We start from the raw sequence: 24,364 nt of genomic DNA on the forward strand, positions 1-24,364 counted from the left end.
GGTGTACAGGCATAATTAAATGTCTTATCAATTGATCAAATGTGCTGTGTCCTGTGTCGCCTCTTGTGAGTGTCTGGACGTGAGGTGGGGCCATTATGCATTATCGTGTTGCAAACAGATGCTCTCAGGACTCCGTGCTGGAAATATGTGATTTACTCATAGACTTAGGTTATCTGCCTTGTGATTGTGTATTCTTAGAATGTGTTCCAAAATTAGGAAAATTCCTCTTCAAAGACATTATTTGCATCTGTCTCCGGTAATTGACCACAATTGGGGGTAATGTATTTCCCCCTGCTTGCTGACCTCTAGAATGTAATTGCATCATCTTTTTTGACTCATACTGTATTTGGTATGCTGTCCAGTCAACTGGTCGAAAAAAAACTGGTCGACTGCAATTTGGTCGACGCAATTTGGTCAAAAACCAAATGGTCGAATTTTTTTTTTATTTATATATTTATTTTTCGGGTTTTCGTTTAGTAAAAAAAGGGGTTTTTAGAGAAAAAAAGGGGGTTGGGGGGGGGACCCCCCAAAAAAAAAAAAAAATGGTTCAAATAAAAAAAATAAAAATTCGACCATTTGGTTTTCCACCAAATTGGTTCGACCATTTGTCTGTCTGGTCGACCAATTTTTTTCGACCAAATGTCTGGCAACCATTTGGTATGTGTCTACATAACTTGAATGTTCATGTAAGTGTTAGTAACTTTAGGACACTGGTGTGTAGTTACCCTTGAACTTAATAGGCATAGGTGTGCTCCCTACGCTGTTGGGATGCTTCTGTTGTTATGGCCGCTTGTGTGGAATGTGGTCGGAAGGGATGTCCCTTTTTGTATGGTTGTAGGCTTTTTATCATATTGGCAATTGGACAATCTCTTTACACCCACTTGATCAGCCTTGTTACATATGCAGTTTGGCATTTGGAACTAAGGGGATTCATGACGCCATCATCCCTATGACTTCCATTCTATTCCTGACTCTCAGAAACTGAGCACCTGGGGAAGGGAGCTCATGCTCCGACCGACCGTGGCTCATTCCGCCGATGGACATGCAAGTGATTTGCTGGTCTTGCTGGTCACTCCCATTTCTCTTGACAGGAACTCCTTTCTTGTGATTGAGTGTAAACCACAATTTGTGAAGGTGATTTAGAGTTCGCCCTGAACCTCACCAGCACTTGGCAGATGTGTTACCACTTGATCAGCCGTCATCTACCAATGGATAGACAGTCATTGCGTTTAGGTGCGCGTGTGGTGTCACAGCTTGCACCCAAAATGTAAACACTAGTGCTGCAGACTTGATCCCTTACATTGATATTATTATTGATATTATCATTATTAGGGTGTTTATGGAACATGCACCTAGCTGCGGGAAACACCAGAGCGCTTCACCAATCACACAGCGAGGGAGCAGAATTACAAGGTAGCGGGAGCTACCAACGCGGAGAGCGAGGGCAGGAAATGTGGTAGACAAACACTTGAAGCTTAGATATTGTCTGTGGCTTCGTAATGGGTCATTATGCAACTTGTTTCCTCAAAGGAAGTGCATGTTTTGGTGTTGTCTTTTTGGATTTGTCTTTGCCTGACTGTTTGGTGGCCATAGAATGGGACGCAGAGTTCTGTCTATTTGGGGAATAAGGAAATACACTTAATAGACACCTTTGCACCTCTGAATTTGGGGCATTGTGTCTGCTGCCCACTTTTGCTAGAGACATTGGGCCTCATTACGACCCTGGCGCTAATTGGTTAACGGCGCCGTAAAAGGCTGCAGAGCCGTTAACCCATTAGCGCCTGATTACGAGGTCCCTTTGCGGGACCCGACCTTAACGGCTGGTCTACACCAGCCGTTAAAGTAGGGACCTGCAAAGGGACCTTGGTGCTAAGTACAGTACCGCAATTTGCAGTACTGTACTTAGCGCCTTCCCCATTCCCATTGAGCCCTATGGGGAAGGGCCATGGTTCAATGGGGAATTACTGCCCCGCCAACCTTGTAATGGGGTGGTAATTCCCCATTGAACCATGGCGGACCCGTTACAACACCGGCACCAACCATGGTGCTAATAGCGCCATGGTTTAGCGCCGGTGTCGTAATGAGGGCCATTGTATCTCCTCTCAGAGTAATGGTAGAGGTACTGGGTGAATCCTTAGATTGTTTTAGAAGCATGTTGAGGGCTCTTTTATAAACCTCACACAGTAGCCGTGTCGACTTGCTGGCAACCCTGTGACCTTGATGAGCTCACCATCCTATCGTTGCAGGGGATCTTTAGCAAGTCATTGCCTAGAAGCGAAGACTCCTCTCCTGGGTGGACGGGTAATTAAACCCACGTGGATCCCACTGTATCACTTTCTTTTTATACTTGATTTAAATTGTCTGCTTCTTTACCAAGCACTGCCTGGCCATCAAATGGCATATTATATATAATTTGGATCTGCATTTCTGGCTTAAATCCAGACACATACAGTCATGAGAGTATTTTGATAGCTAAACACGTGCATGTATGCCCTTTATCATGATGTTGTAGGTGACATGACCCCGCTACCTATCCTTTCTGCTATTACACATGCATTTCCTAGTAAAACTTTGATTATTCATTGCACCCCCCCCCCCACCCCCAGACCCCTCCCTCGCCTATCACAGCGACCTAACAGCCATTGCTTTAAGTTGGATGAGAAATCGAGGGGGCTCTAACAAGGATGTCTAATTTACATTCTGTCTGTGGACTAAAGAGTGCTGGGGTGGCCTACGGGGGTGCCACCTGATTCAAGCAATACATCACAAGACCCTGTAAACATGTATTTTGGGTCACTCAACATGGTCTCATGTGGTCTTGTTTGCACCCAGTCTGCGTATTGCAAACACAGTCAGTCATAAGTACTTTATTTCGGCTAGAGAGCCATATAAGCAAAAACATTAAGTGGCCCAGTGCCTATTGAATCATAAAAACAGTAGTGTTCAAAGAAACGTAAAATTCAAGTATCGGTTGATGACTAAGAAGGAAAAAAAAGCTTTAAAAACTCGATCATTCCAGAGACTTTGACTTTGCATTTCTTCTTTCTTCTTTCCCAGGCCCTCGAACAACAGCTTGTCTAATCAAGAGAGAACTCACATTTTCAGACATGACGATTGTTTTCTGTAGAGCAGTGTGTGTTCTCCCAATTTCAGAAAATGTCACTTGCAGCTATGTAACTAACCACTAGAGGGCAGACGATGCGCATCGTGCGACTATAAAACAGATAAACACGCTGGACCACTGCACTTGTATTTTATTGTATTGCTTATCGCTTGAACCTGGCTCGTGAGAAGAAGGGGAAGGGGGGTTCAGCATTGGCCGTGGCTCTTTATACACTAGCTCGGTACTGTTGACGGAGGGAGTGCAGGATTTAGATTTGTCTCCAGGTGTTTTGCGAATCTGGACGATGGTGGGGGTATTTCGTGCTGGTGCACCATCTTTATCAGCAAATCATCCGGGTGTTGGCCTCGATGTAGAATATTATCCCTATATTCCAATGGCACCAAACAAGGGCAAAATGGCAATTTTATAACAGAAATTCTCTTCGCTGCTATTTTTTAGTTTTCTCACCTTCATTCTCTCCCCTGCTCTCTTTTACCCCTTTTGCCTCCATTCTCATCGCTGCTCCATTTTACCTTTCTCGCCTGCACTCTCTTCCTTGCTTTCTTTTACCTTTCTCATCTCCTTTCTTTTCCCCACTCTTTACATTTCTCGCCTCCATTCCCTTTTCTGCTCTTTTACCCCTTTTGCCTCCGTTCTCTTTGCTGCTTCATTTTACCTTTCTCGCCTGCACTCTCTTCCTTGCTTTCTTTTACCTCTCTCATCTCCTTTCCCTTCCCCACTCTTTACATTTCTCGCCTCCATTACCTTTTCTGCTCTTTTACCCCTTTTGCCTCCGTTCTCTTTGCTGCTCCATTTTACCTTTATAGCCTGCACTCTCTTCCTTGCTTTCTTTTATGTTTCTCGTCTCCTTTCTCGTCCCTGTTCTTTTTTACCTTTCTCACCTCCATTATCTTTGCTACTCTTTTTGAACTTTCTGGCCTTCAATCTCCTCCCTGTGCTCTTTTACTTTTCTTGCCTCGATTCTCTTCGCTGCTTTTTTTTAGTTTTCTCACCTTCATTCTCTTCCCTGCTCTCTTTTACCCCTTTTGCCTCCATTCTCATCGCTGCTCCATTTTACCTTTCTCGCCTGCACTCTCTTCCCTGCTTTCTTTTACCTTTCTCTTCTCCTTTCTCTTCCCCACTCTTTACATTTCTCGCCTCCATTACCTTTTCTGCTCTTTTACCCCTTTTGCCTCCGTTCTCTTCGCTGCTCCATTTTACCTTTCTCGCCTGCACTCTCTTCCCTGCTTTCTTTTACGTTTCTCGTCTCCATTCTCTTCCCCGCTCTCTTTTACCTTTCTCGCCTCCATTCTCTTCCCCACCCTTTTTTTACCTTTCTCATCTCGATTCTCTTTGCTGCTTTTTTTTAGTTTTCTCACCTTCATTCTCTTCCCTGCTCTGTTTTACCCTTTACACCTCGATTCTGTTCGCTGCTCCATTTTACCTTTCTCGCCTGCACTCTCTTGCCTGCTTTCTTTTACGTTTCTCATCTGCATTCTCTCCCCTTTTTTCTTTTACATTTCTCGTCTCCATTCTCTTCTGTGCTCTCTTTTACCTTTCTCGCCTCCATTCTCTTTGCTGCTCTATTTGAGCTTTCTGGCATTCATTCTCTTCACTGCTCTCTTTTACCTTTCTCGCCTCCATTCTCTTCGCTGCTCTTTTATTAGCTTTGTCCTCTGCATTCTCGACCCTGTTCTCTTTTCCTTTTCTTGTCTCCATTCTCTTCCCTGCTCCCTTTTACCCTTTTTGCCTCCATGCTCTTCACTGCTCCATTTTACCTTTCTCGCCTTCACTCTCTTCCCTTTCTTTTACCTTTCTCGTCTCCATTCTCTTCCCTTCTTTCTTTTACCTTTCTCGTCTCCATTCTCTTCCGTGCTCTCTTTTACCTTTCTCGCCTCCATTCTCTTCGCTGCTCTTTTATTAGCTTTGTCCTCTGCATTCTCGACCCTGTTCTCTTTTCCTTTTCTTGTCTCCATTCTCTTCCCTGCTCCCTTTTACCCTTTTTGCCTCCATTCTCTTCACTGCTCCATTTTACCTTTCTCGCCTTCACTCTCTTCCCTTTCTTTTACCTTTCTCGTCTCCATTCTCTTCCCTTCTTTCTTTTACCTTTCTCACCTCCATTCTCTTCCCTGCTCTTTTTACCCTTATTTCCTCCATTCTCGTTGCTGCTCTTTTATCTTTGAACCCAACAATCTCGTCCATGATCTCTTTTACATTTCTCGCCTCCATTCCCTTCCCTCCTCTATTTTAGCCTTCTTGTCTCCATTCTCTACTCTGCATTCTTTTACCTTTTTCACCTACATTCTCTTTCGTGCTTTTTTACCTTTCTCGTCTGCATTCTCTTTCCTGTTGTTTTACCTTTCTCGCTTCGTTCTCTCCTCTGCTTCCCCATATCATCTCCTCACCTCTGTTCTCTCCCTTACTCTTTCTTATCATCTTCACACCTCCATTCTCTTGCCTGCTCTCTTTTACCCTTTTCTCCTCCATTCTCTTTGCTGCTCTTTTACCTTTCACGCCTTCATTTGCTTCCCTGTTCTCTTTTACCTTTCGTGCCTCCATTCGCTTTCCAGCTCTCTTTTACTCTCCTCACCCCATTCCCTTCCCTGTTATTTTTTTTACCTTTCTCGCCTGCATTCTGTTCCCTGCTCTCTTTTACATTTCTTGTCCTGTTCTCTCTCATGATCCCTTGCCAGCTCCCACTCACCTGTTTCTCTCCTCGCTCCACCGCGCCATTTCTCTAACCTCGCTTCATTTCTACTCTCCCTGAGAAAGGCTATATTAGTGCTTTTGGTTTGAATACTACAAACAGAGCAGACACTGGTTAGTGGGCACAAATACGTGACCAGATCTTGATTTCATTTGTTTTATTTGTCAGGAGCAAATCCCCTAGAAAAAGAGGAAACAAGCAGACAAAGCTGCATCTGGGCCCTGATGTTACTAATATTCAATAGTGTACGATAAGCTTATTCGCACCTGGAAAAGGCCAGATTGACCAATGAAAATCTGCCTTTCCCGGGCGCGTTGCTCTAATCACTGCCCGCACCACTGCCATGAAATTAGAAAAGAGACCAAGTCCCTTTTCCGATGACAGCGGCCATTTTGGAACATGTTTTCTATGGCCAAGTCCCTTTTCCATTTTAATGGCGGGGGCCATTACTTTACATTTTTGTTTTCGCCAGCGGGTGATGGGCTTGCGCTGAGCTGATCTCCCGAATGATAAAGAAAACGAAAACTATCTGCACCCCGGTTCATCCCAGGGAGTGAATACCTTTCACGCCCCGGCAGGGGGGTGGGGCTGTTAAAGGCCATATCCACCCACCCGCCTGGGCGTGAAAGCAGTATTCTTCCAGCCAGGTTTCTTTTGTTCCAGTCTGACAGCAAGATGGATGGAGAAAGGAATTTTCACAATGAAAATATGAACTGTAATTTGTTGGTCTTCATTACACATTCTCAACCAAGAAGCCTGGCCATTGGGGTAGAGGAGATGGGGAGATCCCCGAAATGCACTGACTATTAATACCCGGCACTACCATGAAGAAGGAGTACTCTTGGTCAATCCCCTTGATATAAAAGGGACCAGGTTTGTATCGCCGCTTCCTGATGCGAGGAACTGAAACTATTCTTCATTGCCAGTAACAGAGAAATGAACCCACTCTTGATCCTGGAGACAGAAAGCTGCCATTTGTGTCAGTGGGAATGTTGTTTGGTTTGAATGACATGAACTGATTGAGATGAATGACTTTTTGCTGGAGTCTGCTCATGAGTGTCATGGCCAGCAGTGCCCCTTCTCCCCCCCCCACCGCCTCCACTATTCAGCCCCCCATGTACTCCTCCCCCTTCTCTTTCATTTTCGGATGGGAATAGTTATAAAGTAATTATAGCAGGCATACACCCGTTTAAAAAACTAAAACGGACTGTTAGATTATTGAGTGTAAACCATGTGGAGGGTTTTGCAAAATGGGCAGTTAGGTGTGGCCTATTTGTTGATATGTATGTGCTCCGCTCTTTGCTCTTGCCTCCCTTCCCCCCAACGTGCACTTACTGTCTCCATGTGCGGCAGCTCGGCCAGGCGCTTGGACAGGCTCTGCAGCTGGGTGTAATACCACAACTTCTCCTTCTCCTCCTTCTCAATCTCGCCCAGGAGGAAGCACCTGTTGGGAACAAGAGAAAGCACGTGACAGCACAGTGGAGGGGCGGACTCCATACTGGCACTAGCGACGGAGGAGAGGTGGGCACTGGACAGACCCCCCTGGAGGACTCCATACTGGCACTACCGACGGAGGAGAGGTGGGCACTGGACAGACCCCCCTGGCGGACTCCATACTGGCACTAGGGACGGAGGAGAGGTGGGCACTGGACAGACCCCCCTGGCGGATTCCATACTGGCACTAGGGACGGAGGAGAGGTGGGCACTGGACAGACCCCCCTGGCGAACTCCATACTGGCACTCGGGACAGAGGAGAGATGGGCACTGGACAGACACCCCTAAGGAAGGGCAGAAAGACATACAAGTAACCGATAACCCTGAGCGTGTGAGAGTCAAAGGCATAGGAGTGGGACTCCAAGAAGCCTGATGTCCCCAAATGGACATATTTGGGAAAGGAGAACCAGGAACCATGCGGACACACGTGAAGGAGCCCACTTCAAATGGACACCTAGGTGCAGGAAGAGGAAGCAAGCAAGCAGCTAGACATCCCTGAGGAAAGGCAAGCATGCAGGTGACTGACTCTCCTGACATGACAGGTTTACCAGATTTTGAAAATAAAAAACTGGGACATCCTACTGACATAGAAGTAGGACTACAGCTTTAGAGGTAGAACTGTAGTCCTACTTCTATGTGGGTGGCCTGTCCTGTGTCATGTTTCAGGAACAGAATGCTTATTGGGACTGAGAGCAAGGTATGTGGAGGGGGTGAAAATCGAGTGGAGCAGAGCGCCCGCGCTCCCAGGACTATTTAAGTTTAAAAACCCCACGCAGGATTTGTGGATCGGGTGAATACCATCCTATTTTTTGGCCAAACTGATGGAACAGTCATGAAATCGTGTCAAAATCTGGGATGGTATCCACCCCTTCCCCAAATCCCGGCACAGGATTTTGAAACTTTAAAAAGTCTCGGGACCCCAGGCGGAAGCGCAAATACCTGGACAGTCCCGGCAAAACCGGAATGTCTGGTCACCCTATCTCCTGAGGATGGAGAGACATGCAGGACGCTGGAACAGTGAGACTTTTGAAAGGCCACCAAACTGACATGCTGAGTTATATCATGAGAAAGAAAAGAGAACCCCCACCCCAAGGAGCGAGGGATATGCATCTGTCTGTACCCCTGAGGCAGGGCTGGACTGGCCTATAGGGAACACTGGAGATTTCCCGGTGGGCCTTTGCATTCTGGGCCTCTTTTGTGTGGAATTTCCAAAATTTCTGATAGGAAAAGCATTGGGCTTGCTGAAAACGTGTCATATGGGGCCCCTTTGAACTTCATTTCTGGGGACCAAATGAGCCCCTGGAAATAATTTCCAGGGCCTGTTTTAATTCCCAGTCCAGTCCTGAAGTAGCGACATGCATCCACAGATGTTACTAGGGAAGGAGAGAGAACTAGGCTGGTTGTGCCTTGGCCCCGCCACCCCATCGTGGAATGAGTGAAAGACACCAGACCCTCACCCCAGACACAGAAGAGACAGCCACTAGACCCCCCCTCCCAATGAAGCGGACACAGGGGCCCGGTGGCATCCCCCAGGGAGGAGAGGCAGACAGGAGATGGATAGCCATTGCCACGTCTGTGCTGGAGGAGCCATGCTTACCGCTCCTTGTCGAGTTCTTCCAAGTGCTGCAGCACAGCCCTGCTCAGGTCCCCCAGACTTCCCTTTTTCTGCAAGGGAACTGAATGCGGGGGGCTGTCCTCTGGCCCCTGGAGCGGTCCGCAGGTGACATCAGAGCCCACAAGGCGGTTGCCAGTTGGAAACTGGAGGTTATAAAGGCCCGTAATGTCCATCTGCAGGGCTGGGATGAGAAAGAAATGAAACAGGTCAAAGCATTAGAAGGGGCAGTCCCCCTGGATCACAGGGTCGTGCGACCGCAACCCGCACCCCTCACTGCATCCGAGGAGCTCTCACTTAATGAAACCTATTGGTGCATACAGGGTTCCTTCCGTCTACAAACACTCATGGGCCTGGGGGCACCCCACTGCTACCCCGCCACTGGTGACCATGTCCATTATTCCTTCAGAACTCTTAGTTCTCTGGGCCCCCTTTGACTCCTCATCACTCAGTGTATTGTTAGACCCTCAAAGTCCACAGCACCCCTCAGGGCACCAGTGGCCCCTGTTATTTCCCTTTAGCCTTCAGTGCGGCAGGGAGGCCTTTACTTTCCCAACACTCCCTCTTAAATTCCCCAGGACCTCTCAGTGCACCAGGGACCCCAGTTACTTCCCATCATCCCTCACTGGACAGCGAATGCATTTCATTTCCATTGGAAGGCTTTCCAATTTCTTATCACCCCTCATTGCTATCAGACCCCCATTACACTATACACTCCTCGTATTTCAATTACACCTCTTGGAGCACCAGCAGTCCCTCTGACTCCCTCTGGCAGAGGTTTGGGGCCCCCAAATCCCCCCCCCCGTGTAAGTAAGCGAGTAAATGATCATCTATACAGGGCCCATCACCAGCCTAGTGGTCTCCTGATGCAGAAGCTGGTCTCTGAGTATTTGGGCCTAAGCTGGGGATGTCTAGACCTATGTCTCTGGGAAGAAACGGAAGCGGAGGTCTGAGGGTGCAGGGGGCAGGACGGCGAGGGGGTTCAAAGGCAGACACCATTTATTTATTTTATTTATTGCATTTGTTAAACACCCAAACCCTCAGGTATCATGGCGTTGTTGCAGACATCTTATCATAAAAAGTGTCAACGGTAGTCCAATTACATTAAATAGTGCATTAATAAAAGAATTACAAAGATTACATTTCATAGTCATTTACATAGATACAGGTTCTGGTGGCAGACAATCCTAGGGAGGCCTGAAGTTAAGGCTTTAAGGTATAAGATAGGTTAGTATTGGTTGAAAAGCCAGGTTTGTAATAGTTTTTTTGAAACACAGGAAGGAGTCTGCACTTTTTATATTAGATGGGAGTTTGTTGCAGAGTTTTGGGGCCATGACTAGGAAGCTGCTACCGCCCGCTCTAGAAGTTTTAAATCGAGGGATCACAAGGAGCGACTTGTTGGATCTGAGCACTCTCTTGGACTCTTTTTTACTCATTGAATTGTTTAGGTAGATGGGAGTTTTATTTGCGAGGTATTTATGGGTAATGCACACTGATTTAAAGATGATTCTGGCCTTAATGGGTAGCCAATGAGTCTCCCTCCTGATAGTGGAAATATGGTCAGATTTTTTGATTACTAATGCTGCTCGTATCTATTTGTTTTGCATTTGTTGCAATTTCTCTAGGTTGTAATTGGATGTCCCTAATAGGGGTAGATTGCAGTAGTCCAATTTGTAGAGAATTAAGGCTCTGGCTAGGGTGACAAAGTTTGTAGGTGTGAGGTACTGGCGACTCAGGGCAATCAGTTTAGAGGTGTAGGATGTGGAAGAAGAAAAGGCCCTTACATGTCTGGTCACTGCACCGAATCCCTTGCAGATTTTGCTCCAGTTTATCTGAATCAGGTACGGGGGCCTGATGCCCCCCACCCTGCCGGTGGTCATTCCAGTTACAAATGGCCGGGATTGGTAAAAAAGTGGTAAAAAGTGTTTATTGGCTTCACTGTGTATTTTTTTAATCTAAACAGTAGAATCTCCCTAGATTTTTTATACTGGACATAGCAAATATTTTTAAATGGTTAAAATCCCTTAGGCTGCAACTGGATCCAATCAAAACCTTTTGTAATTGGTGAACTGGAATTTCCAGTAGGGACACCTTCTGCACTGATTGGCCGATTCAGTTTCCCTAGCCCTAATGTACTGGGGTTACTCTGATTGCTCACACCCCTCCATGCTTTGGGGTCTCCTTCAAGCCAAGCACTTGGGGGATACTCTGGCTGTTTTCCAAACTTTAGTGCCTCTCCAAGAATTGATTTCTGGTTCACCCAGGGGCCGGTTGCCTCCACTCTTTTCCATGCATGGTTGTGTTCATATACCGACTGAGAAGTGAATAGGTTGGTTACCGGTTATGGTTGGCCAGCATTACATAGCAAATCATGGGTGGCACCGGCACTGGAAAGAAGGCAAGGCAGCACTGTACCCAATTTGTGCGAAAGGGTCCCTCCCTTATGCCGCCTTCTCTCTGTGATGGATAATCATAGGCGAGGTAGGAACTCTTGCTACATCTTTATTGAACTCAAATATATACCCTCAGGCTTTCTGTAGGTTTTCTCATAACCATGGAGTTGGACAGTGTCTGGTCCGTCGGTTAAAAGATGGATACTGACAAAGGACTTAAGTAGGAGAGACTTCTGGGCAGAGGCACCCTGGGAAACTGCGCTGCTCCAGTTGGTCTGCACATGATGCAATCGCTGGAGAACTCTGGTCGCTTCCTGTCCCCTTAGACATGCGTAAACATCCCAATAGAACGACAGGAGACTTATGAGTCGAGACCCCTCCTGAGCTATTGCTCTTTCTTCCACAGGCGTCCCTGGTTTGTAATACAGTACTTTTTTGGTGGAGGTGTTTGGAGTATTTAATGGCACCCTAAATCACGTTGCTAAATGGCTACTTAAGAACACAGTAGGGCAGCTATGCCACTCTCTTTAGGGACATCTCCCGGATGGCAGGCAACCTGCGGAGTGCTATTGATTGATTGTTGTACAAAGAATCTAGACTCTGCATTTCAACATCTAGACTCCACATTTCAACATCTAGACTCCACATTTCATCATTCACATTAGGCGAGGGTTTGAACTTTAACTAGGGCCAAGGGCGTGAGACTCATTTGATGGACTCAAGAGTATGAGTCTCAGGCTGAATTTAAATAGATGACAATGCAGAGAGCACATGCTTGAAAATTATCAATTTGCACCATGATGCTATTTTAATGGGCTGAGCTGCATTGAAATATAATACTAACTGGAAACTAATATACTAATTAACCCAACCCCATTTAACATGTAACTGACTCCCATAATAACATGTAGTGCAAATTAGTCCAGGATATAAACTGGATGCAGATGGAGCCAAATGCATGATGCTCTGAAAATGGAAAAGAAAAATGATTTAAATGTGCAGTCTCGCTCTGTGTTGTGAACTGAGGAATATGACGATCCGTTCCTAAAGACATCGCATTGTATTGGAGCAGGAAGTGCAAGAAAGATGTATCATTTTCTATTCAACAATACAGTGTGTGTTTCGGTTAAAAGGCACAGCGGAAATCGTGTGATTTTTTAGTGGGATGATCTTGTCAAGGGGTGGTGTTCTTGAGTGACAGGGGGTTTGATGAAAAGGGTTTGAGGCAGAGTTAGAGGGGCATTCTTATTCTTGCACTCACTGACGCTTGAGCAGAAGGCTGGTGCTGGGCTGACTGTTTGTTGGACTGAGGCTGAGGCAATCTCTCTCCTGGCTTGACAATCTTTAGAAAGGCTGCAAAGTTTCAAGCAACCTTAGCTGTGAACGACCCTAGGTCACTGCCAAGCTGTCAGGGAATATTGCCAGCTTAACCTAGGTAATTATGAGGTTAATTGAGGTGTGTGTGAAGTGAATGGTACTATGTAGCACAGATTAGATAATTCAGTTCATTTGCAGGCACTGCATTAACGATGAGAAGTTAAACGTGCATATTGCATTGTGTTTGTGTTGTGTTCTCTAGGTGTTACTGCAAATCAAAGTGTATTTATCCTGCCAACTTTTATTGCAAAGCTAAGGTTGATTTGGCAGAGCTTTGCACAGATAGAACATTGAAAGCCATTGCAGAAAAACCTTTGCTTACATTGTGTATTACAACTTGGGTGTACGTGTCACTTTGTGTAACTTGCATAATTCTAGTCTATGATAAAGAACATGTTCAAAAAGGTAATTTAGTTTAATTGTATTTCTTCTGCATTCAGTCTCATTGATTTGATATGCATAGAGAGATAAACGTGCGGGAAGAAATATCTCAAAGCAAAGTTAGCCGTGGTAAATTGTTTTACTTAGAGAGGCTGACTGATGTTTTGTATTTCATTTGCATGTTTTACATTTATTGAAACCCAGCCAAAAGGGCATACGCATGATGTTGTAAATAAAACATCACATGAGAGCATGAGCCATTTATTCAGAGTGTATAAGTCCAGTATTTGTTTATTGTTAGTGACCCTGGTGAAATAATTATTAGGCAGTAATCTGAAATTAGTCTCATGACTATAAAAATACCACCATAATAAAATACAGCAAAATACCACAAAATACTAGATATAACCCCCAAAATATCTCCTACATTATCTGGTTGTGTAAGGTGCAAAGACGTCAATCAAGTTGGCTTCGAAGCACTGGTCTAGGCTGTACCCGAAAAACTACAGCTTATTCAATTGGAGAAGAATTAGGTCTTCAGTTGCTTTGACCCCAATCTAAGTTAGTCAGAGTGATGGCGGCTCGATCGCTACTGAGGAAGCAGAGCAGAAGAATCTGGCTGGAGTATAGGGCTTAAATCTGCCAGACAGAAAGGCAGGTGTTCAATGGACAATGCACATTGCCTGGAAGAAGACCTGCTTTCAAATTGGCAGCCAGAGCGGCTTCCTCAGGACTGGAGAGTGGTGGTCCTGTACAGTGCAATCACAAACCAGTTGGGCTGTAGAGTCCTGCAGTCGCTGCACCAGATAACCCGGAGTACAGTCTAGACTGCACTAATGCCACAAGCAGTTGTATTTTTGCAGATGCTCCAAATTGGGGAACATTTTTAAAGACTTCAAGTGGTAGAAGTCAGTCTTGACAACCTGAGAAACCTGGGACTATTACCATAGCAAGCCCCTTACAATTCGTAACACATCAGGAGGATGGGGACAATTGCCAGAGAGAAAGCCAGATGGTTGTTAGACCCAGCGACGGGCTTCCTACCCAAAGCAGCTCTGAATTTGTAGTAATTCATTTTAAAACATTTTGTGCACCCATTCATTAAGTGCTAGCATACAGCTGTAGAAAGAATTTGCACACTGTGCACTTGGCAGAGCATGCAGTTTCAAGATGATTTGCATATCAGCTGCATAGTTTTAGAAATTATAACCAATGGAATGTAAAATGTTGCACTGCTCACATTGAACAAGATATTGGAGATGGCAGAACCCCGGGGTCCCTCTCATGTAAGAGGTCGGGATCCAGCTGAAATGATAGAAGAGAGATGTGAAACGTTCTATCGGACAGGAACTAAGAAAACCAACTTAGACCAGTCTGATGTACACTAATGTCCGACAGTCTGACCAGAAACATGTCAAGCTTCCCAATGTTAAAGACTGCAGACAAGTCCAAAAGGACCAGTGCGCGCACACCGCCTCTTTCAGCAGCTTGAGGGTAGCTCCCCAAGTACAGAGACCATTAATGAATTGGTACGTCCCTGTTAGGAAAGTCTTTTCTTTTTGCAGCTTCCCCACCTCTTTCAATGTGAACTCCAGCATATCCATTGACTGTTTCCATAATCCTGACCTGATTTTTGTGAATGAGTTCTCTTTAGCGTCACTCACATGCTCAACTCATATTAATTTGGGGCACGGGTTAGTCCTACAGGCTACCAGCGCAGGGGGCCCAGTCTCCCATTAATATCTATAGCATAGCACTACTACTTCCCTTTAGGACTGTAGTGCATGGGAACGTTATTCATTCGGTAGTCTACTGAGAGCCATTGGAGAAATTGTTGGGCAGGTGAAATGGGATCACATTTTCCAGGCTTAACCTTTTCCCTGATTCTGCCAATTCTGGGGGGTGAAGGTGTTGCTGCAAACTAGCTTGGACATTACCCAGGAGGTGATAATTTCCATACAACATCCACAGTGTTGCAGCAGAAACATCTAGGTCATCATGTAAGATGTTTGATCATGACAGGGATTTGGGGATCGAACAAGAGATTTTGGTCAAATAGGGCCTATAGGGCCATTTGAATGAAGGAAGTGTGTTTCCTCATTCCCTGAAAGAGTAATCTCATTCAGGGAATGAGGGAACTCATTCCACCAATGAAAATTCTCCTTCGGACGACAGTAGATGTCATTAAGGCCGGTGCTGATGAGGGCCCTACCTTCATAAGATCGAGCCAGCCCACTTTGTAGCATTCGGCTGCGTCTGGGTCCTATACATGTACTTTTTCATCCCACGCAATAGCCTTCCTGCACTTGGGCCAAGGAGTGCATGTACATGTTAAACAAGAGTGTGAAGGAGGGCGCTGTTGCGTGCAACTAAAATGGCCGCCTGATTGGAGTGCTCCGATCCCGAGGACATCCTTATCATAAATTAATCCTGTTTGGGGCTGCGAAGATAGGAAGCGACTACATCTGCTGTTGCCGGCATTCCTACTGCACGTTGTGTGCAAATCCTGTGTGAAACCGCAGAGACGTGGCTGAGTTCGGAGCTTCGTTGCACGGTGCAGCCTGCCCGGCTGACTGCAGGCCGCCACTGAGATCCGGAAGAGTCACACGCCAGACCGAGGCTCTGCAAACGCCGGAGGGCCGTGTGGGGGAGGGGTTCTGGTCCCGGCAGAGCTTCTTTGATACGCGGGCCTGCGGGCAGACCGTATGTGTCGGTACCGAGGTCCCTGCAAGACAAAGATTGACTGCTGCTACTGCCCACCTCCCGAACAGCGGCTGGGTCGACGCGCGGACTCCCATGCAGGGCCCCAGCTAGCTCTGAGGGTCTGCCGCCGATCGGGTTCCGACTGGCGCTACGAAAGCAGGTGAGGGGCTTGAAAGTGCACGGACCCAGCTGCATTGGAGCGTATATACAGCGTTAATATCCTTCTTGCAGCGCCCATCAATCGGAGACACTGATTAACGTGGGAGAGCACAATACATCCGTAGAGGGGACTGTTAACTTGAGGGTGCTGCTCCTTGTTTTGTCGCTGGCCTCTACGTTTCTACTGATCCTTTAGCAGACCTCCACCAGTGGGAGAAGTATGTGATCCGTGCCAATTTGGCTTCCTAACAAAGCTGGCCAGACTGCGCCACAAGTGGCTGGACATTAGTTGCCATGGATGAACGCTAAAGGCGATCCGACACACTACCAGTGATCCGTTGGAGGGTCGTGGTGGAGGTAGTCCTCCATATATAAAGACAGGTGCGATCAGAGGCGCTGCCGCCGCGCTGCAGCTCAGCCCCAGACCCACTGTGATACTTTGGTTGGCAGCTCCTATAACGGGCATAACCCCTGCCTGTAACTTACCTTCAATCTACATTGTCAGGCAGGATACATGGGAATATTACTGCATGCTAGATCAGCCCGGAACCCAGGCAACAACGACTCCTTTGGGTTTTGAGAGTCGATATACAGGCACTCATCGTGTAATGTAACAGAACCAACTGCACGGACGATACTATACCATCGTGTGAGTCTGGCCTGACCCACGTCATCTGTCCTTGTTCTGTAAAGACGGCTCATGGGCCGAAACGAGAAGAAAAGCGCAGGGGGGAGAAAAACTGGCCCGATGGACTCCTTTGCCAGCTCCCAACCTCAGGGGACGCTGGCAGCCACAACCATGGAAAATGACATACTTGCTGAGACGGGGCATGACGCCAGAGAAGACCGTCTCATAACCATGGTGCAGAACGGCTTCCTAGCTGTGAATGTCAAGTTAGACGATATTGTTTCGACCATCAGCTCCCTCAAGGCTAGAGTGGACAAGGAAAGCTCTCGCATTACAGAGGCTGAAAGCAGAATCAGTACTAACGAAGATGCGATAACACAGCATGGCCGGGACATAGCACAGCTTAAAGGTGAACTGCGCAACACTCAAGCAAAATGCGAGGACCTTGAATCTAGATCCAGGAGAAACAATATCCGTGTTGTCGGCGTTCCAGAATCCTTTTGCAAGGGCCCGATGGAGAGACAGGTAGAGGCCCTGTTGAAAACCCTTCTGGGAGTGGAATCCTTCTCTGACCACTTTCTGGTCGAGAGGGCTCATCGCACACTTGCGCCACCGCCCAAGCCTGGGGCACCACCGCGCACGATCATTGTCCGTCTCCTCAATTATAGAGACAGAGACACGGTGCTCAGGCTGTCCAGGGAAAAGGGCTCTCTGCAGTACGAAGGCAACAAAGTCCACATATATCCTGATTTTTCGACAAGCGTCCAGATGCAGCGCAGATCCTACGAACAGGCCAAAAAGCTCTTGAGATTGCACTGTGTCCCGTACGCCCTCATATTCCCTGCGAAATTGCGGATCCAACATGGAGGCAGATCGCATTTCTTTGAGAACCCGGCGGATGCCATCTCGTATATTGAGTCGTCCATCCCCATGCCTCCGGACGATTATCCACAAGACCAAAATAGGCCCCCGCGACAGGGGGATGACATCCCGGACTCAGCAGACTGAATTAAGATTATAGAAACATCCTGTTCAAGTCATGTGGCTGACCCTCTTGGTATAACGGCCCCAATTGTTATTGTTTTGGAAAGGTTGGGATCGTGAGCCTCTACTGATGGAGGCCTGGCGATTGCGACTAGCGACCCTCAGGAACGTTCCACAGGTTATGGGGGAAGGGATACATCATTGGGTTGGGGTTGATGGTGAGGGTGGGGGTTGGGGAAGGGCACAAATTGTTGCCATAGTTGGCAAATGTTTTAAAATACAGAGTCAGGTTGCAACAGGTGCGACAGTTACAGTTTGTGGCACTGGCGAACTACTTCACTCATTGATATTGACACTATGCTATGGTACTGAGTGACAAAGTTGTAAGTGTTAAACTCCTTTCATGGAACATATGAGGCTTGAACAACCCAATTAAATCTAGGAAAATCGCAGCATATGTTACCAGACATAGCCCCCAGATTATACTGTTGCAGGAAACGCACGCACTAGGGCAGGTTTGCTCCAATTTCCTGTCTAGGTGGGGCCCACTGAGATATTATACTGAATACTCCTCCCAATCTAGAGGAATCCTCACCCTAATACATCCGAAACTGGGCTTCCACACTCATGACGTTAAGATCGATCAACAGGGAAGATATGTGTTGGTATGGGGAGAGTTGGCAGGGCGAAATATGGTTTTGGTTAACACGTACGGCCCCAACATGGATGACCCTGAATTCTATAATGCTATACATAATATGTTGATTGAAGCTGAAGATAGTGCGGTGGTCTGGGGGGGAGATTTCAATACAATCCTGGACACATCTCTTGACAGGTCTACAACGTCATACAGACCCTTAACCCGAGCTGCATTAGTCATACGACAAATAATGCAACAAATGATTATGGTAGACATCTGGCGAGAATTACACCCCCTAGAGCAGCGCTTCACATTCTACTCATCAGTGCATGATTCAGAGTGTCGAATTGATTACTGGTTAATGAGCTCCACACTTGTGAATATGGTCCAGCATTGTGAGATGTATCCCCGCACCCTCTCAGATCACTCCCCTGTGTCACTTATTCTGAGTGTTTATGAGGCTGTTCCCAGGGCCAGGCGCTGGAGAATGCCCCCTGCCCTACTTAGAGACCCGAATGTCTGCCAATCATTGCGTACTGAAATAGAGGAATTTTTTCTACTAAACGAGGGGTCGGTGAAACGGTGCGCCACGTTATGGGAAACATTTAAGGTGTGGGTTCGGGGTGCAATTATGGCTAAAACCACAGGCTTACTTAAAACAGTTGTACAAGAGTTGGACACCACAGAAGCCAAACTCGAGCTCCTGGAGTTTGAATACACCTGTACACATAGTAGGAGGCCCTTCTAGATATCCACACAACACTGGCAGACTTTAATAAACTTGCTGCAAGGGAGGTACAGTATATGGCTGCCCCGATCCGAGCTCGTAGATACGGGGAAAGTAATAAAGCAGGGAAACTTCTGGCCCAGATGCTCAAAACCGAACAGGGTCACCCCCCTATAGCAGCCATCCAGGCGCCTAGTGGGGACATAGTAAATGGTGAACAAGAAATCAATGACATGTTTGCTGCATTCTACAAGACATTATACTCTAATAGAGACACCAAAACTAAAGAAGAAATAGCAAGGTACCTGCATGTTATCGATCTCCCGACCTTGACCTCTGATACGCGCATTTTATTGGATACCCCCATAACACTAGATGAAATTACGGAGGCAATAAAAGCGTTAACCTCTGCTAAGGCCCCTGGTCCTGAGGGACTCGGCGCCGAAATTTACAAAGAGGATCACAATATACTCGCCCCCCTTGTACTGACAGTTTGGGAAGAAGCAATGGAATGTGGTATACTACCAGACACCATGCGAGAGGCATTCATAACTGTTCTGCTTAAACCTCGTAGACCACCTCATGACATGGGGCCATATAGACCCCTTTCACTTATTAACACAGATGCAAAGTTTTTCGCCAAAATCCTGGCCACCAGACTGCTGCCTGCCCTATATGCCCATACTGGTGGATCCCGACCAGGCGGGCTTTGTACCAACGAGGTCTACTGCTCTCAATCTGCGCAGACTCTTTGGAGTTATGGCACATATAGATCCGGCGGCAGACGCGGTGGCAACCTCCCTTGATGCCGAGAAGGCATTTGATTCTGTCTCCTTGGTCTATCTGTTTCAGGACCTTGAGAGATTTGGGTTGGGAAGCTACTTTGTCAACTGTGTCAAGCTATTGTACACCTCCCCAGGAGCGAAAATACTAACTAATCAAACCATGTCGTCCCTGTTTCGTCTGGGTAGAGGAACAAGACATGGCTGCCCCTTTTCCCCAATCCTTTTTGCGCTTACCATAGAACCCATGGCTGAATATGTATGACAGAACCATGCATGTAGAGGCCTTCGCATGACCGGGAAACCGCAAATAATCTCCCTATATGCGGACGATACCCTATTACACATTAGGAACCCGGAAGTAAACCTAGGGCCAATCATGTTGGAGGTTGAGACGTTCTCTGAATACTCGGGATACAAGATCAACGTATCCAAGTCGGAATTGTTCCTGCTCACGCCCAGTGCTAGAGAAATGTCAGATACACACGGATTTAAATGGTCACCTATACATATCCGCTATCTGGGGATCATGGTTTCAAAAGATTGGAGCACACTGTACACAGAAAATCACGGTGAACTTTTACAATCCCTTACAGCTAAACTACAATCCTGGAATAGGCTCCCCTTATCCCTATATGGGCGAATATCCTTACTTAAGATGACTGTGTTACCCAAACTCCTATATTTCTTTTGCAATATACCGATCTGGCCGGGTAGAGCCTTCTTTAATGAACTCAACACTCTAACCACCACTTTTGTATGGGGAGGGAAGACGCCTAGGTTGAAATGGTCCAAAATGATAGAACCCTTTGAGAAGGGTGGGATTGCAGCCCCAGACTTTGAACTTTATTACTTAACATCTCAGGCACACTTTGCGAGACACTGGTTTGACCCGGAAGACACTGCTCCACACATTCCCATGGAAAGATTTGCAGCTTCCCCTATAGAACTACGAGCGGTCATGTTTGATCTTAAACGAAAAGAGCCATGCAAATATGACCCCGTCAACGCCACTTTACGCGCATGGTCTATGATATACAATAGGCTCACTCTTACAACCCCGTATGACCCAGAAGTGCCACTATGGAACTTCCCAGGCATAAGCCCCACGTTTGATAAGGCCCTCCAGGGTGCTTGGGACCCACAAAAACAATTTCGAATGCGAGATATGTTTACGGAAGGGAAATACTGTGCTCTTGACAATGTTATTGGGCCGGTCGGTGGAGATCACCTTAAGCGATTTCCGTTTCATAGAATGAGTGCTGCCTTTGCCGCTAAATGGCCCTCCTTCCCAGAGGAACCGGCCACACATGAATGTATTGCAGCCATGATGGAACCGGGTGGACATAGTAAAAGTCTGTCTGCGCTCTATAGCCTTGTTCAAACACACTCCAAGTCAAGCAATGATATTAAAGGGAACTGGGAACGGGACCTGGGGGTGGAATTGGGTGAAGACACGTGGTTGAGATACTGCCAGTTGACCAAACATGTATCCATGAACTCAGGGCTTCTGCTCATTCAGTTTAAGGTTCTTAACCAGCTGCACTATACCCCAGCTAAGTTAGCTAAATTTGTACAAGGTCACACAGGAAAATGCCCTAAATGCGATGCCCCTGATGCAGACTCTTATCATATGTACTGGGCCTGTCCACCGGTCACTGCATTCTGGGGGGAGGTGGCGGAGATCCTGGAAGACATCACGGCGATACCTGCCACACCTTCCCCACTGAAATATCTCTTTGGGGATATCGGTAAAGCCGCTACCACCACTAGACGGTTGCAAAATGTAATATACTGAAATGTTGGAAATCAGTACATCATCCAAGGCGGCTGGACTTTTTGAAAGACTTGTCAATGATTAACGAACTGGAGGAACAATTTATTATAACATTGCTATCGAGATGCTGTCCCAAAGATATATGGGCACTGTTCAGGCTATATTTATGTAATATGATATCTGATGGAGAAGATAATCCGACGTCGCCACTCTAGTACTGTTATGCAATGTGAAAACGTGCAACTTATACTGTTAATATGTGTCTATGTTGTTTTGATCGATGTGCTTCGCCAACTGCCAACCAGTTTAGTACTGTTGTAACTCTCTGAACAAAAATAAAAATTATAAACAAAAAGAAAACAAGAGTGTGAATAGAGGTGAACCTTGGGGGACCCTATATTTGCTTTTATGCCATGCACTGGAAAGGATCAAGGTATACCTGATCGCTCTGGCTGAAGAAGAAGGAACAATCCATCCCACAGTGGGATCTGAAATCCCCCTCCATTTGCGTAATCCTTGAAAGAGGATCATGTGATAGAAGACTCAGTTCTAGGTTGCTGGTAGGTCTGGGAGGATCAAGGCAACCAGGCCATCCTCATGGAGGGATCGTAGTAGGCCTTCCCATCTTCTATTGCTCATTCGTTTCCTCTGGTGGTACTTCACCCTGCTTGCCTATCACCCAACAAATGGAAAGATCGGGGAGTTATGAGTGACAGCAAACTCCCCCCCGTGCCCTCAAATAGCACAATTAGTAAAGACTGGCTTCTACTATATTCATATGAAATAGAAGCTGCTTCCACACCTAGCTGATCCGTATGCTGTCTAGACCGTTGTAGCACTAAAGGCATTTACTTAGATTCACCAACTCCGCTCATCGCCAGGCTTCAGAGGCTCCATTATGCTGTTGCTTGATTGATGGGTAACACGACAATGAGGGAGCACATTTCACTGCGAATAAGAGCACTTCACTGGATTCCGAGTGGTAAAGAAATCCAGGTAAACTACTGGAAGTAGTTTGACAGTTTGACCATACCTTACATGGACAAAGTCCACTTTTCTTTATGAAACGGATCAAACACCCACCAATAAAATGCCAGTGCTCCTCCAAAACCTTGAAACAGTCTGTCCTCTACATCAATATCAGTAGATCCAAGTGTTGTGCTTTCTCACATCTAGCTTCTTCCCTCTGGAACAAACAACTTACATGGACCAGAGGCTTAGAAATTCAGTTGGACTTCTGGGAACACCTGAAGACCTGGCTCTCATAGAAGGCACTAGCAAACCAAACTCCTTGGTCACATCCCTTCTGCACAAGACCACAAGCATCCCCAAACATGTTTCGGCCTGGTTGGGCAGTATCAGTGAGAAGTAGCTTGGGTCGCTAGGCCCAGCAGGCACAGGACCCACATCTGGGCATACCTTTCCCACTCGGGACGAGCACAGCAAAACAAACAAGGCGATGGCTGGAAGGTGCAGAATAAATATTAACCTCTGGCATTGCTCTGGGCAACCCTCAAGACCATTGATTTTATAGAAGGCCCATCTGTTCCAAGAACCCACTTGGGGCAAACGTGCATTATGAGATATTTCTGACAGGAAATTGGTTTGGTTGCTCCGAGAACGACACGTTTCCTGTGATGCGAGGCATCTTATTGGAGCCTTTAAGTTGTTTTGAAACGTGCAGCAATAGTGGAACAACTTGAGATTATGTCATTCTTAGAGACCCCCAAACTGTGGCTATATCTGCAGCCTTGTCCGAGAAGAAAGATGTTTTACACTTTCGGTAAAACCACTATGTGGGTTGTTTTTAAAACAAAACCTACAGAGTTTTGCAGTGGGCTTTCTGACATACTTGGCTTATTCAGGCTGGATATGATATGATAGGTTATTTATAACACGCTTAATACCCAGAGGTTTCTAAGTGCGGACCCGGGGATCGAACCTGCATTGCTCCGTGTCATCTTGCTTCCAAGGTGAGCACGTTGCCCCTGAGCTATCCTCTCTAGACTCCAGAGACGACTCCTGGAGTTGTAAATTGGCATTGCAGTTTGGATTAAAACATTGACCATGTAGCATCATAAGAAATGTTAAATCTAGCCAAGAGGATATGTTATGGAAGACACCTTGTTGAGCTCATTGATGAAGACAAAGACCTTGGTCATGTAGTCTCTGCTAGTAGAGGGACTACTGATTGTTTTACAGCACCTGATGCGTATGCCAGCACACTTCCGCACACAACCCTTTATTACTATTTATCATGTACGTGGTTAGGGTTGTTGTGATGACTGATGCTTTTCTATTTTTGTAATTCTTTCACTAGTATGATATGTACACATTATTACATGTTTTACTGATTTCCCCCATTTCTGCGCCTTATGTGATTAACATATGGAGGGAAAGCTATGTTTACAGCACCCAATATAATATAACATTTTTCTTTTTGGCATTGATCCTTCACTCCATTCTTGTTTTTGTGACATGAAAGGACACAACATCCTGTTGTCTCATTGGCATCCGGTAGTTTTCTTGCCACTGCATATTCTTGGATCCTGTTCAGGAAAGGTATTTTGGAAATTGGTGCTCATCAATCAGCAGCTGGGCGGCACTTTTGGCTCGGCGATGCACATTTCCAGGTTTTGGTACCATCCCCTCTGTGAGTTTTCATTAAGTAATTCAATAACATCTGAGGCGAACGTGGGGAAGAATTTTTGATTTCATGTTCTGTTCTCAAGCAAGAGGGCCTGAACGCCTAGCACTATGGGTTCCAAGAGTCTTTTCCAGCAGGGCATGGCCCATGGCCTAGAGTACACGCTAAAATGCATCCTCTGGTTCTTCCACCTACAATGCAATTGAGGAAGTACTGGTTAAGTCCAAATGTCATCTAAATGTTGGTGACA

General features: G+C 46.4%; 1 protein-coding gene across 5 annotated transcripts in view; it reads right to left on the reverse strand.

The window, feature by feature from the left end:
- The window catches only part of APC2 (APC regulator of WNT signaling pathway 2), a 423,162-nt gene that overhangs the window by 121,279 nt on the left and 277,519 nt on the right, over positions 1 to 24,364 (reverse strand). For all 5 annotated transcript variants that reach the window (XM_069646741.1, XM_069646740.1, XM_069646734.1 and 2 more), the window contains 2 exons: positions 8,902 to 9,100; positions 7,146 to 7,254 (listed from right to left, as the gene is read on the reverse strand). In XM_069646741.1, coding sequence (XP_069502842.1) covers positions 7,146 to 7,254; positions 8,902 to 9,100 — 308 coding nt within the window. The remainder of the gene's footprint in view (positions 1 to 7,145; positions 7,255 to 8,901; positions 9,101 to 24,364) is intronic.

Source organism: Ambystoma mexicanum, chromosome 1p, assembly GCF_040938575.1.
Source record: "Ambystoma mexicanum isolate Mex_15411 chromosome 1p, UKY_AmexF1_1, whole genome shotgun sequence".
Lineage (NCBI taxonomy): Eukaryota > Metazoa > Chordata > Amphibia > Caudata > Ambystomatidae > Ambystoma > Ambystoma mexicanum.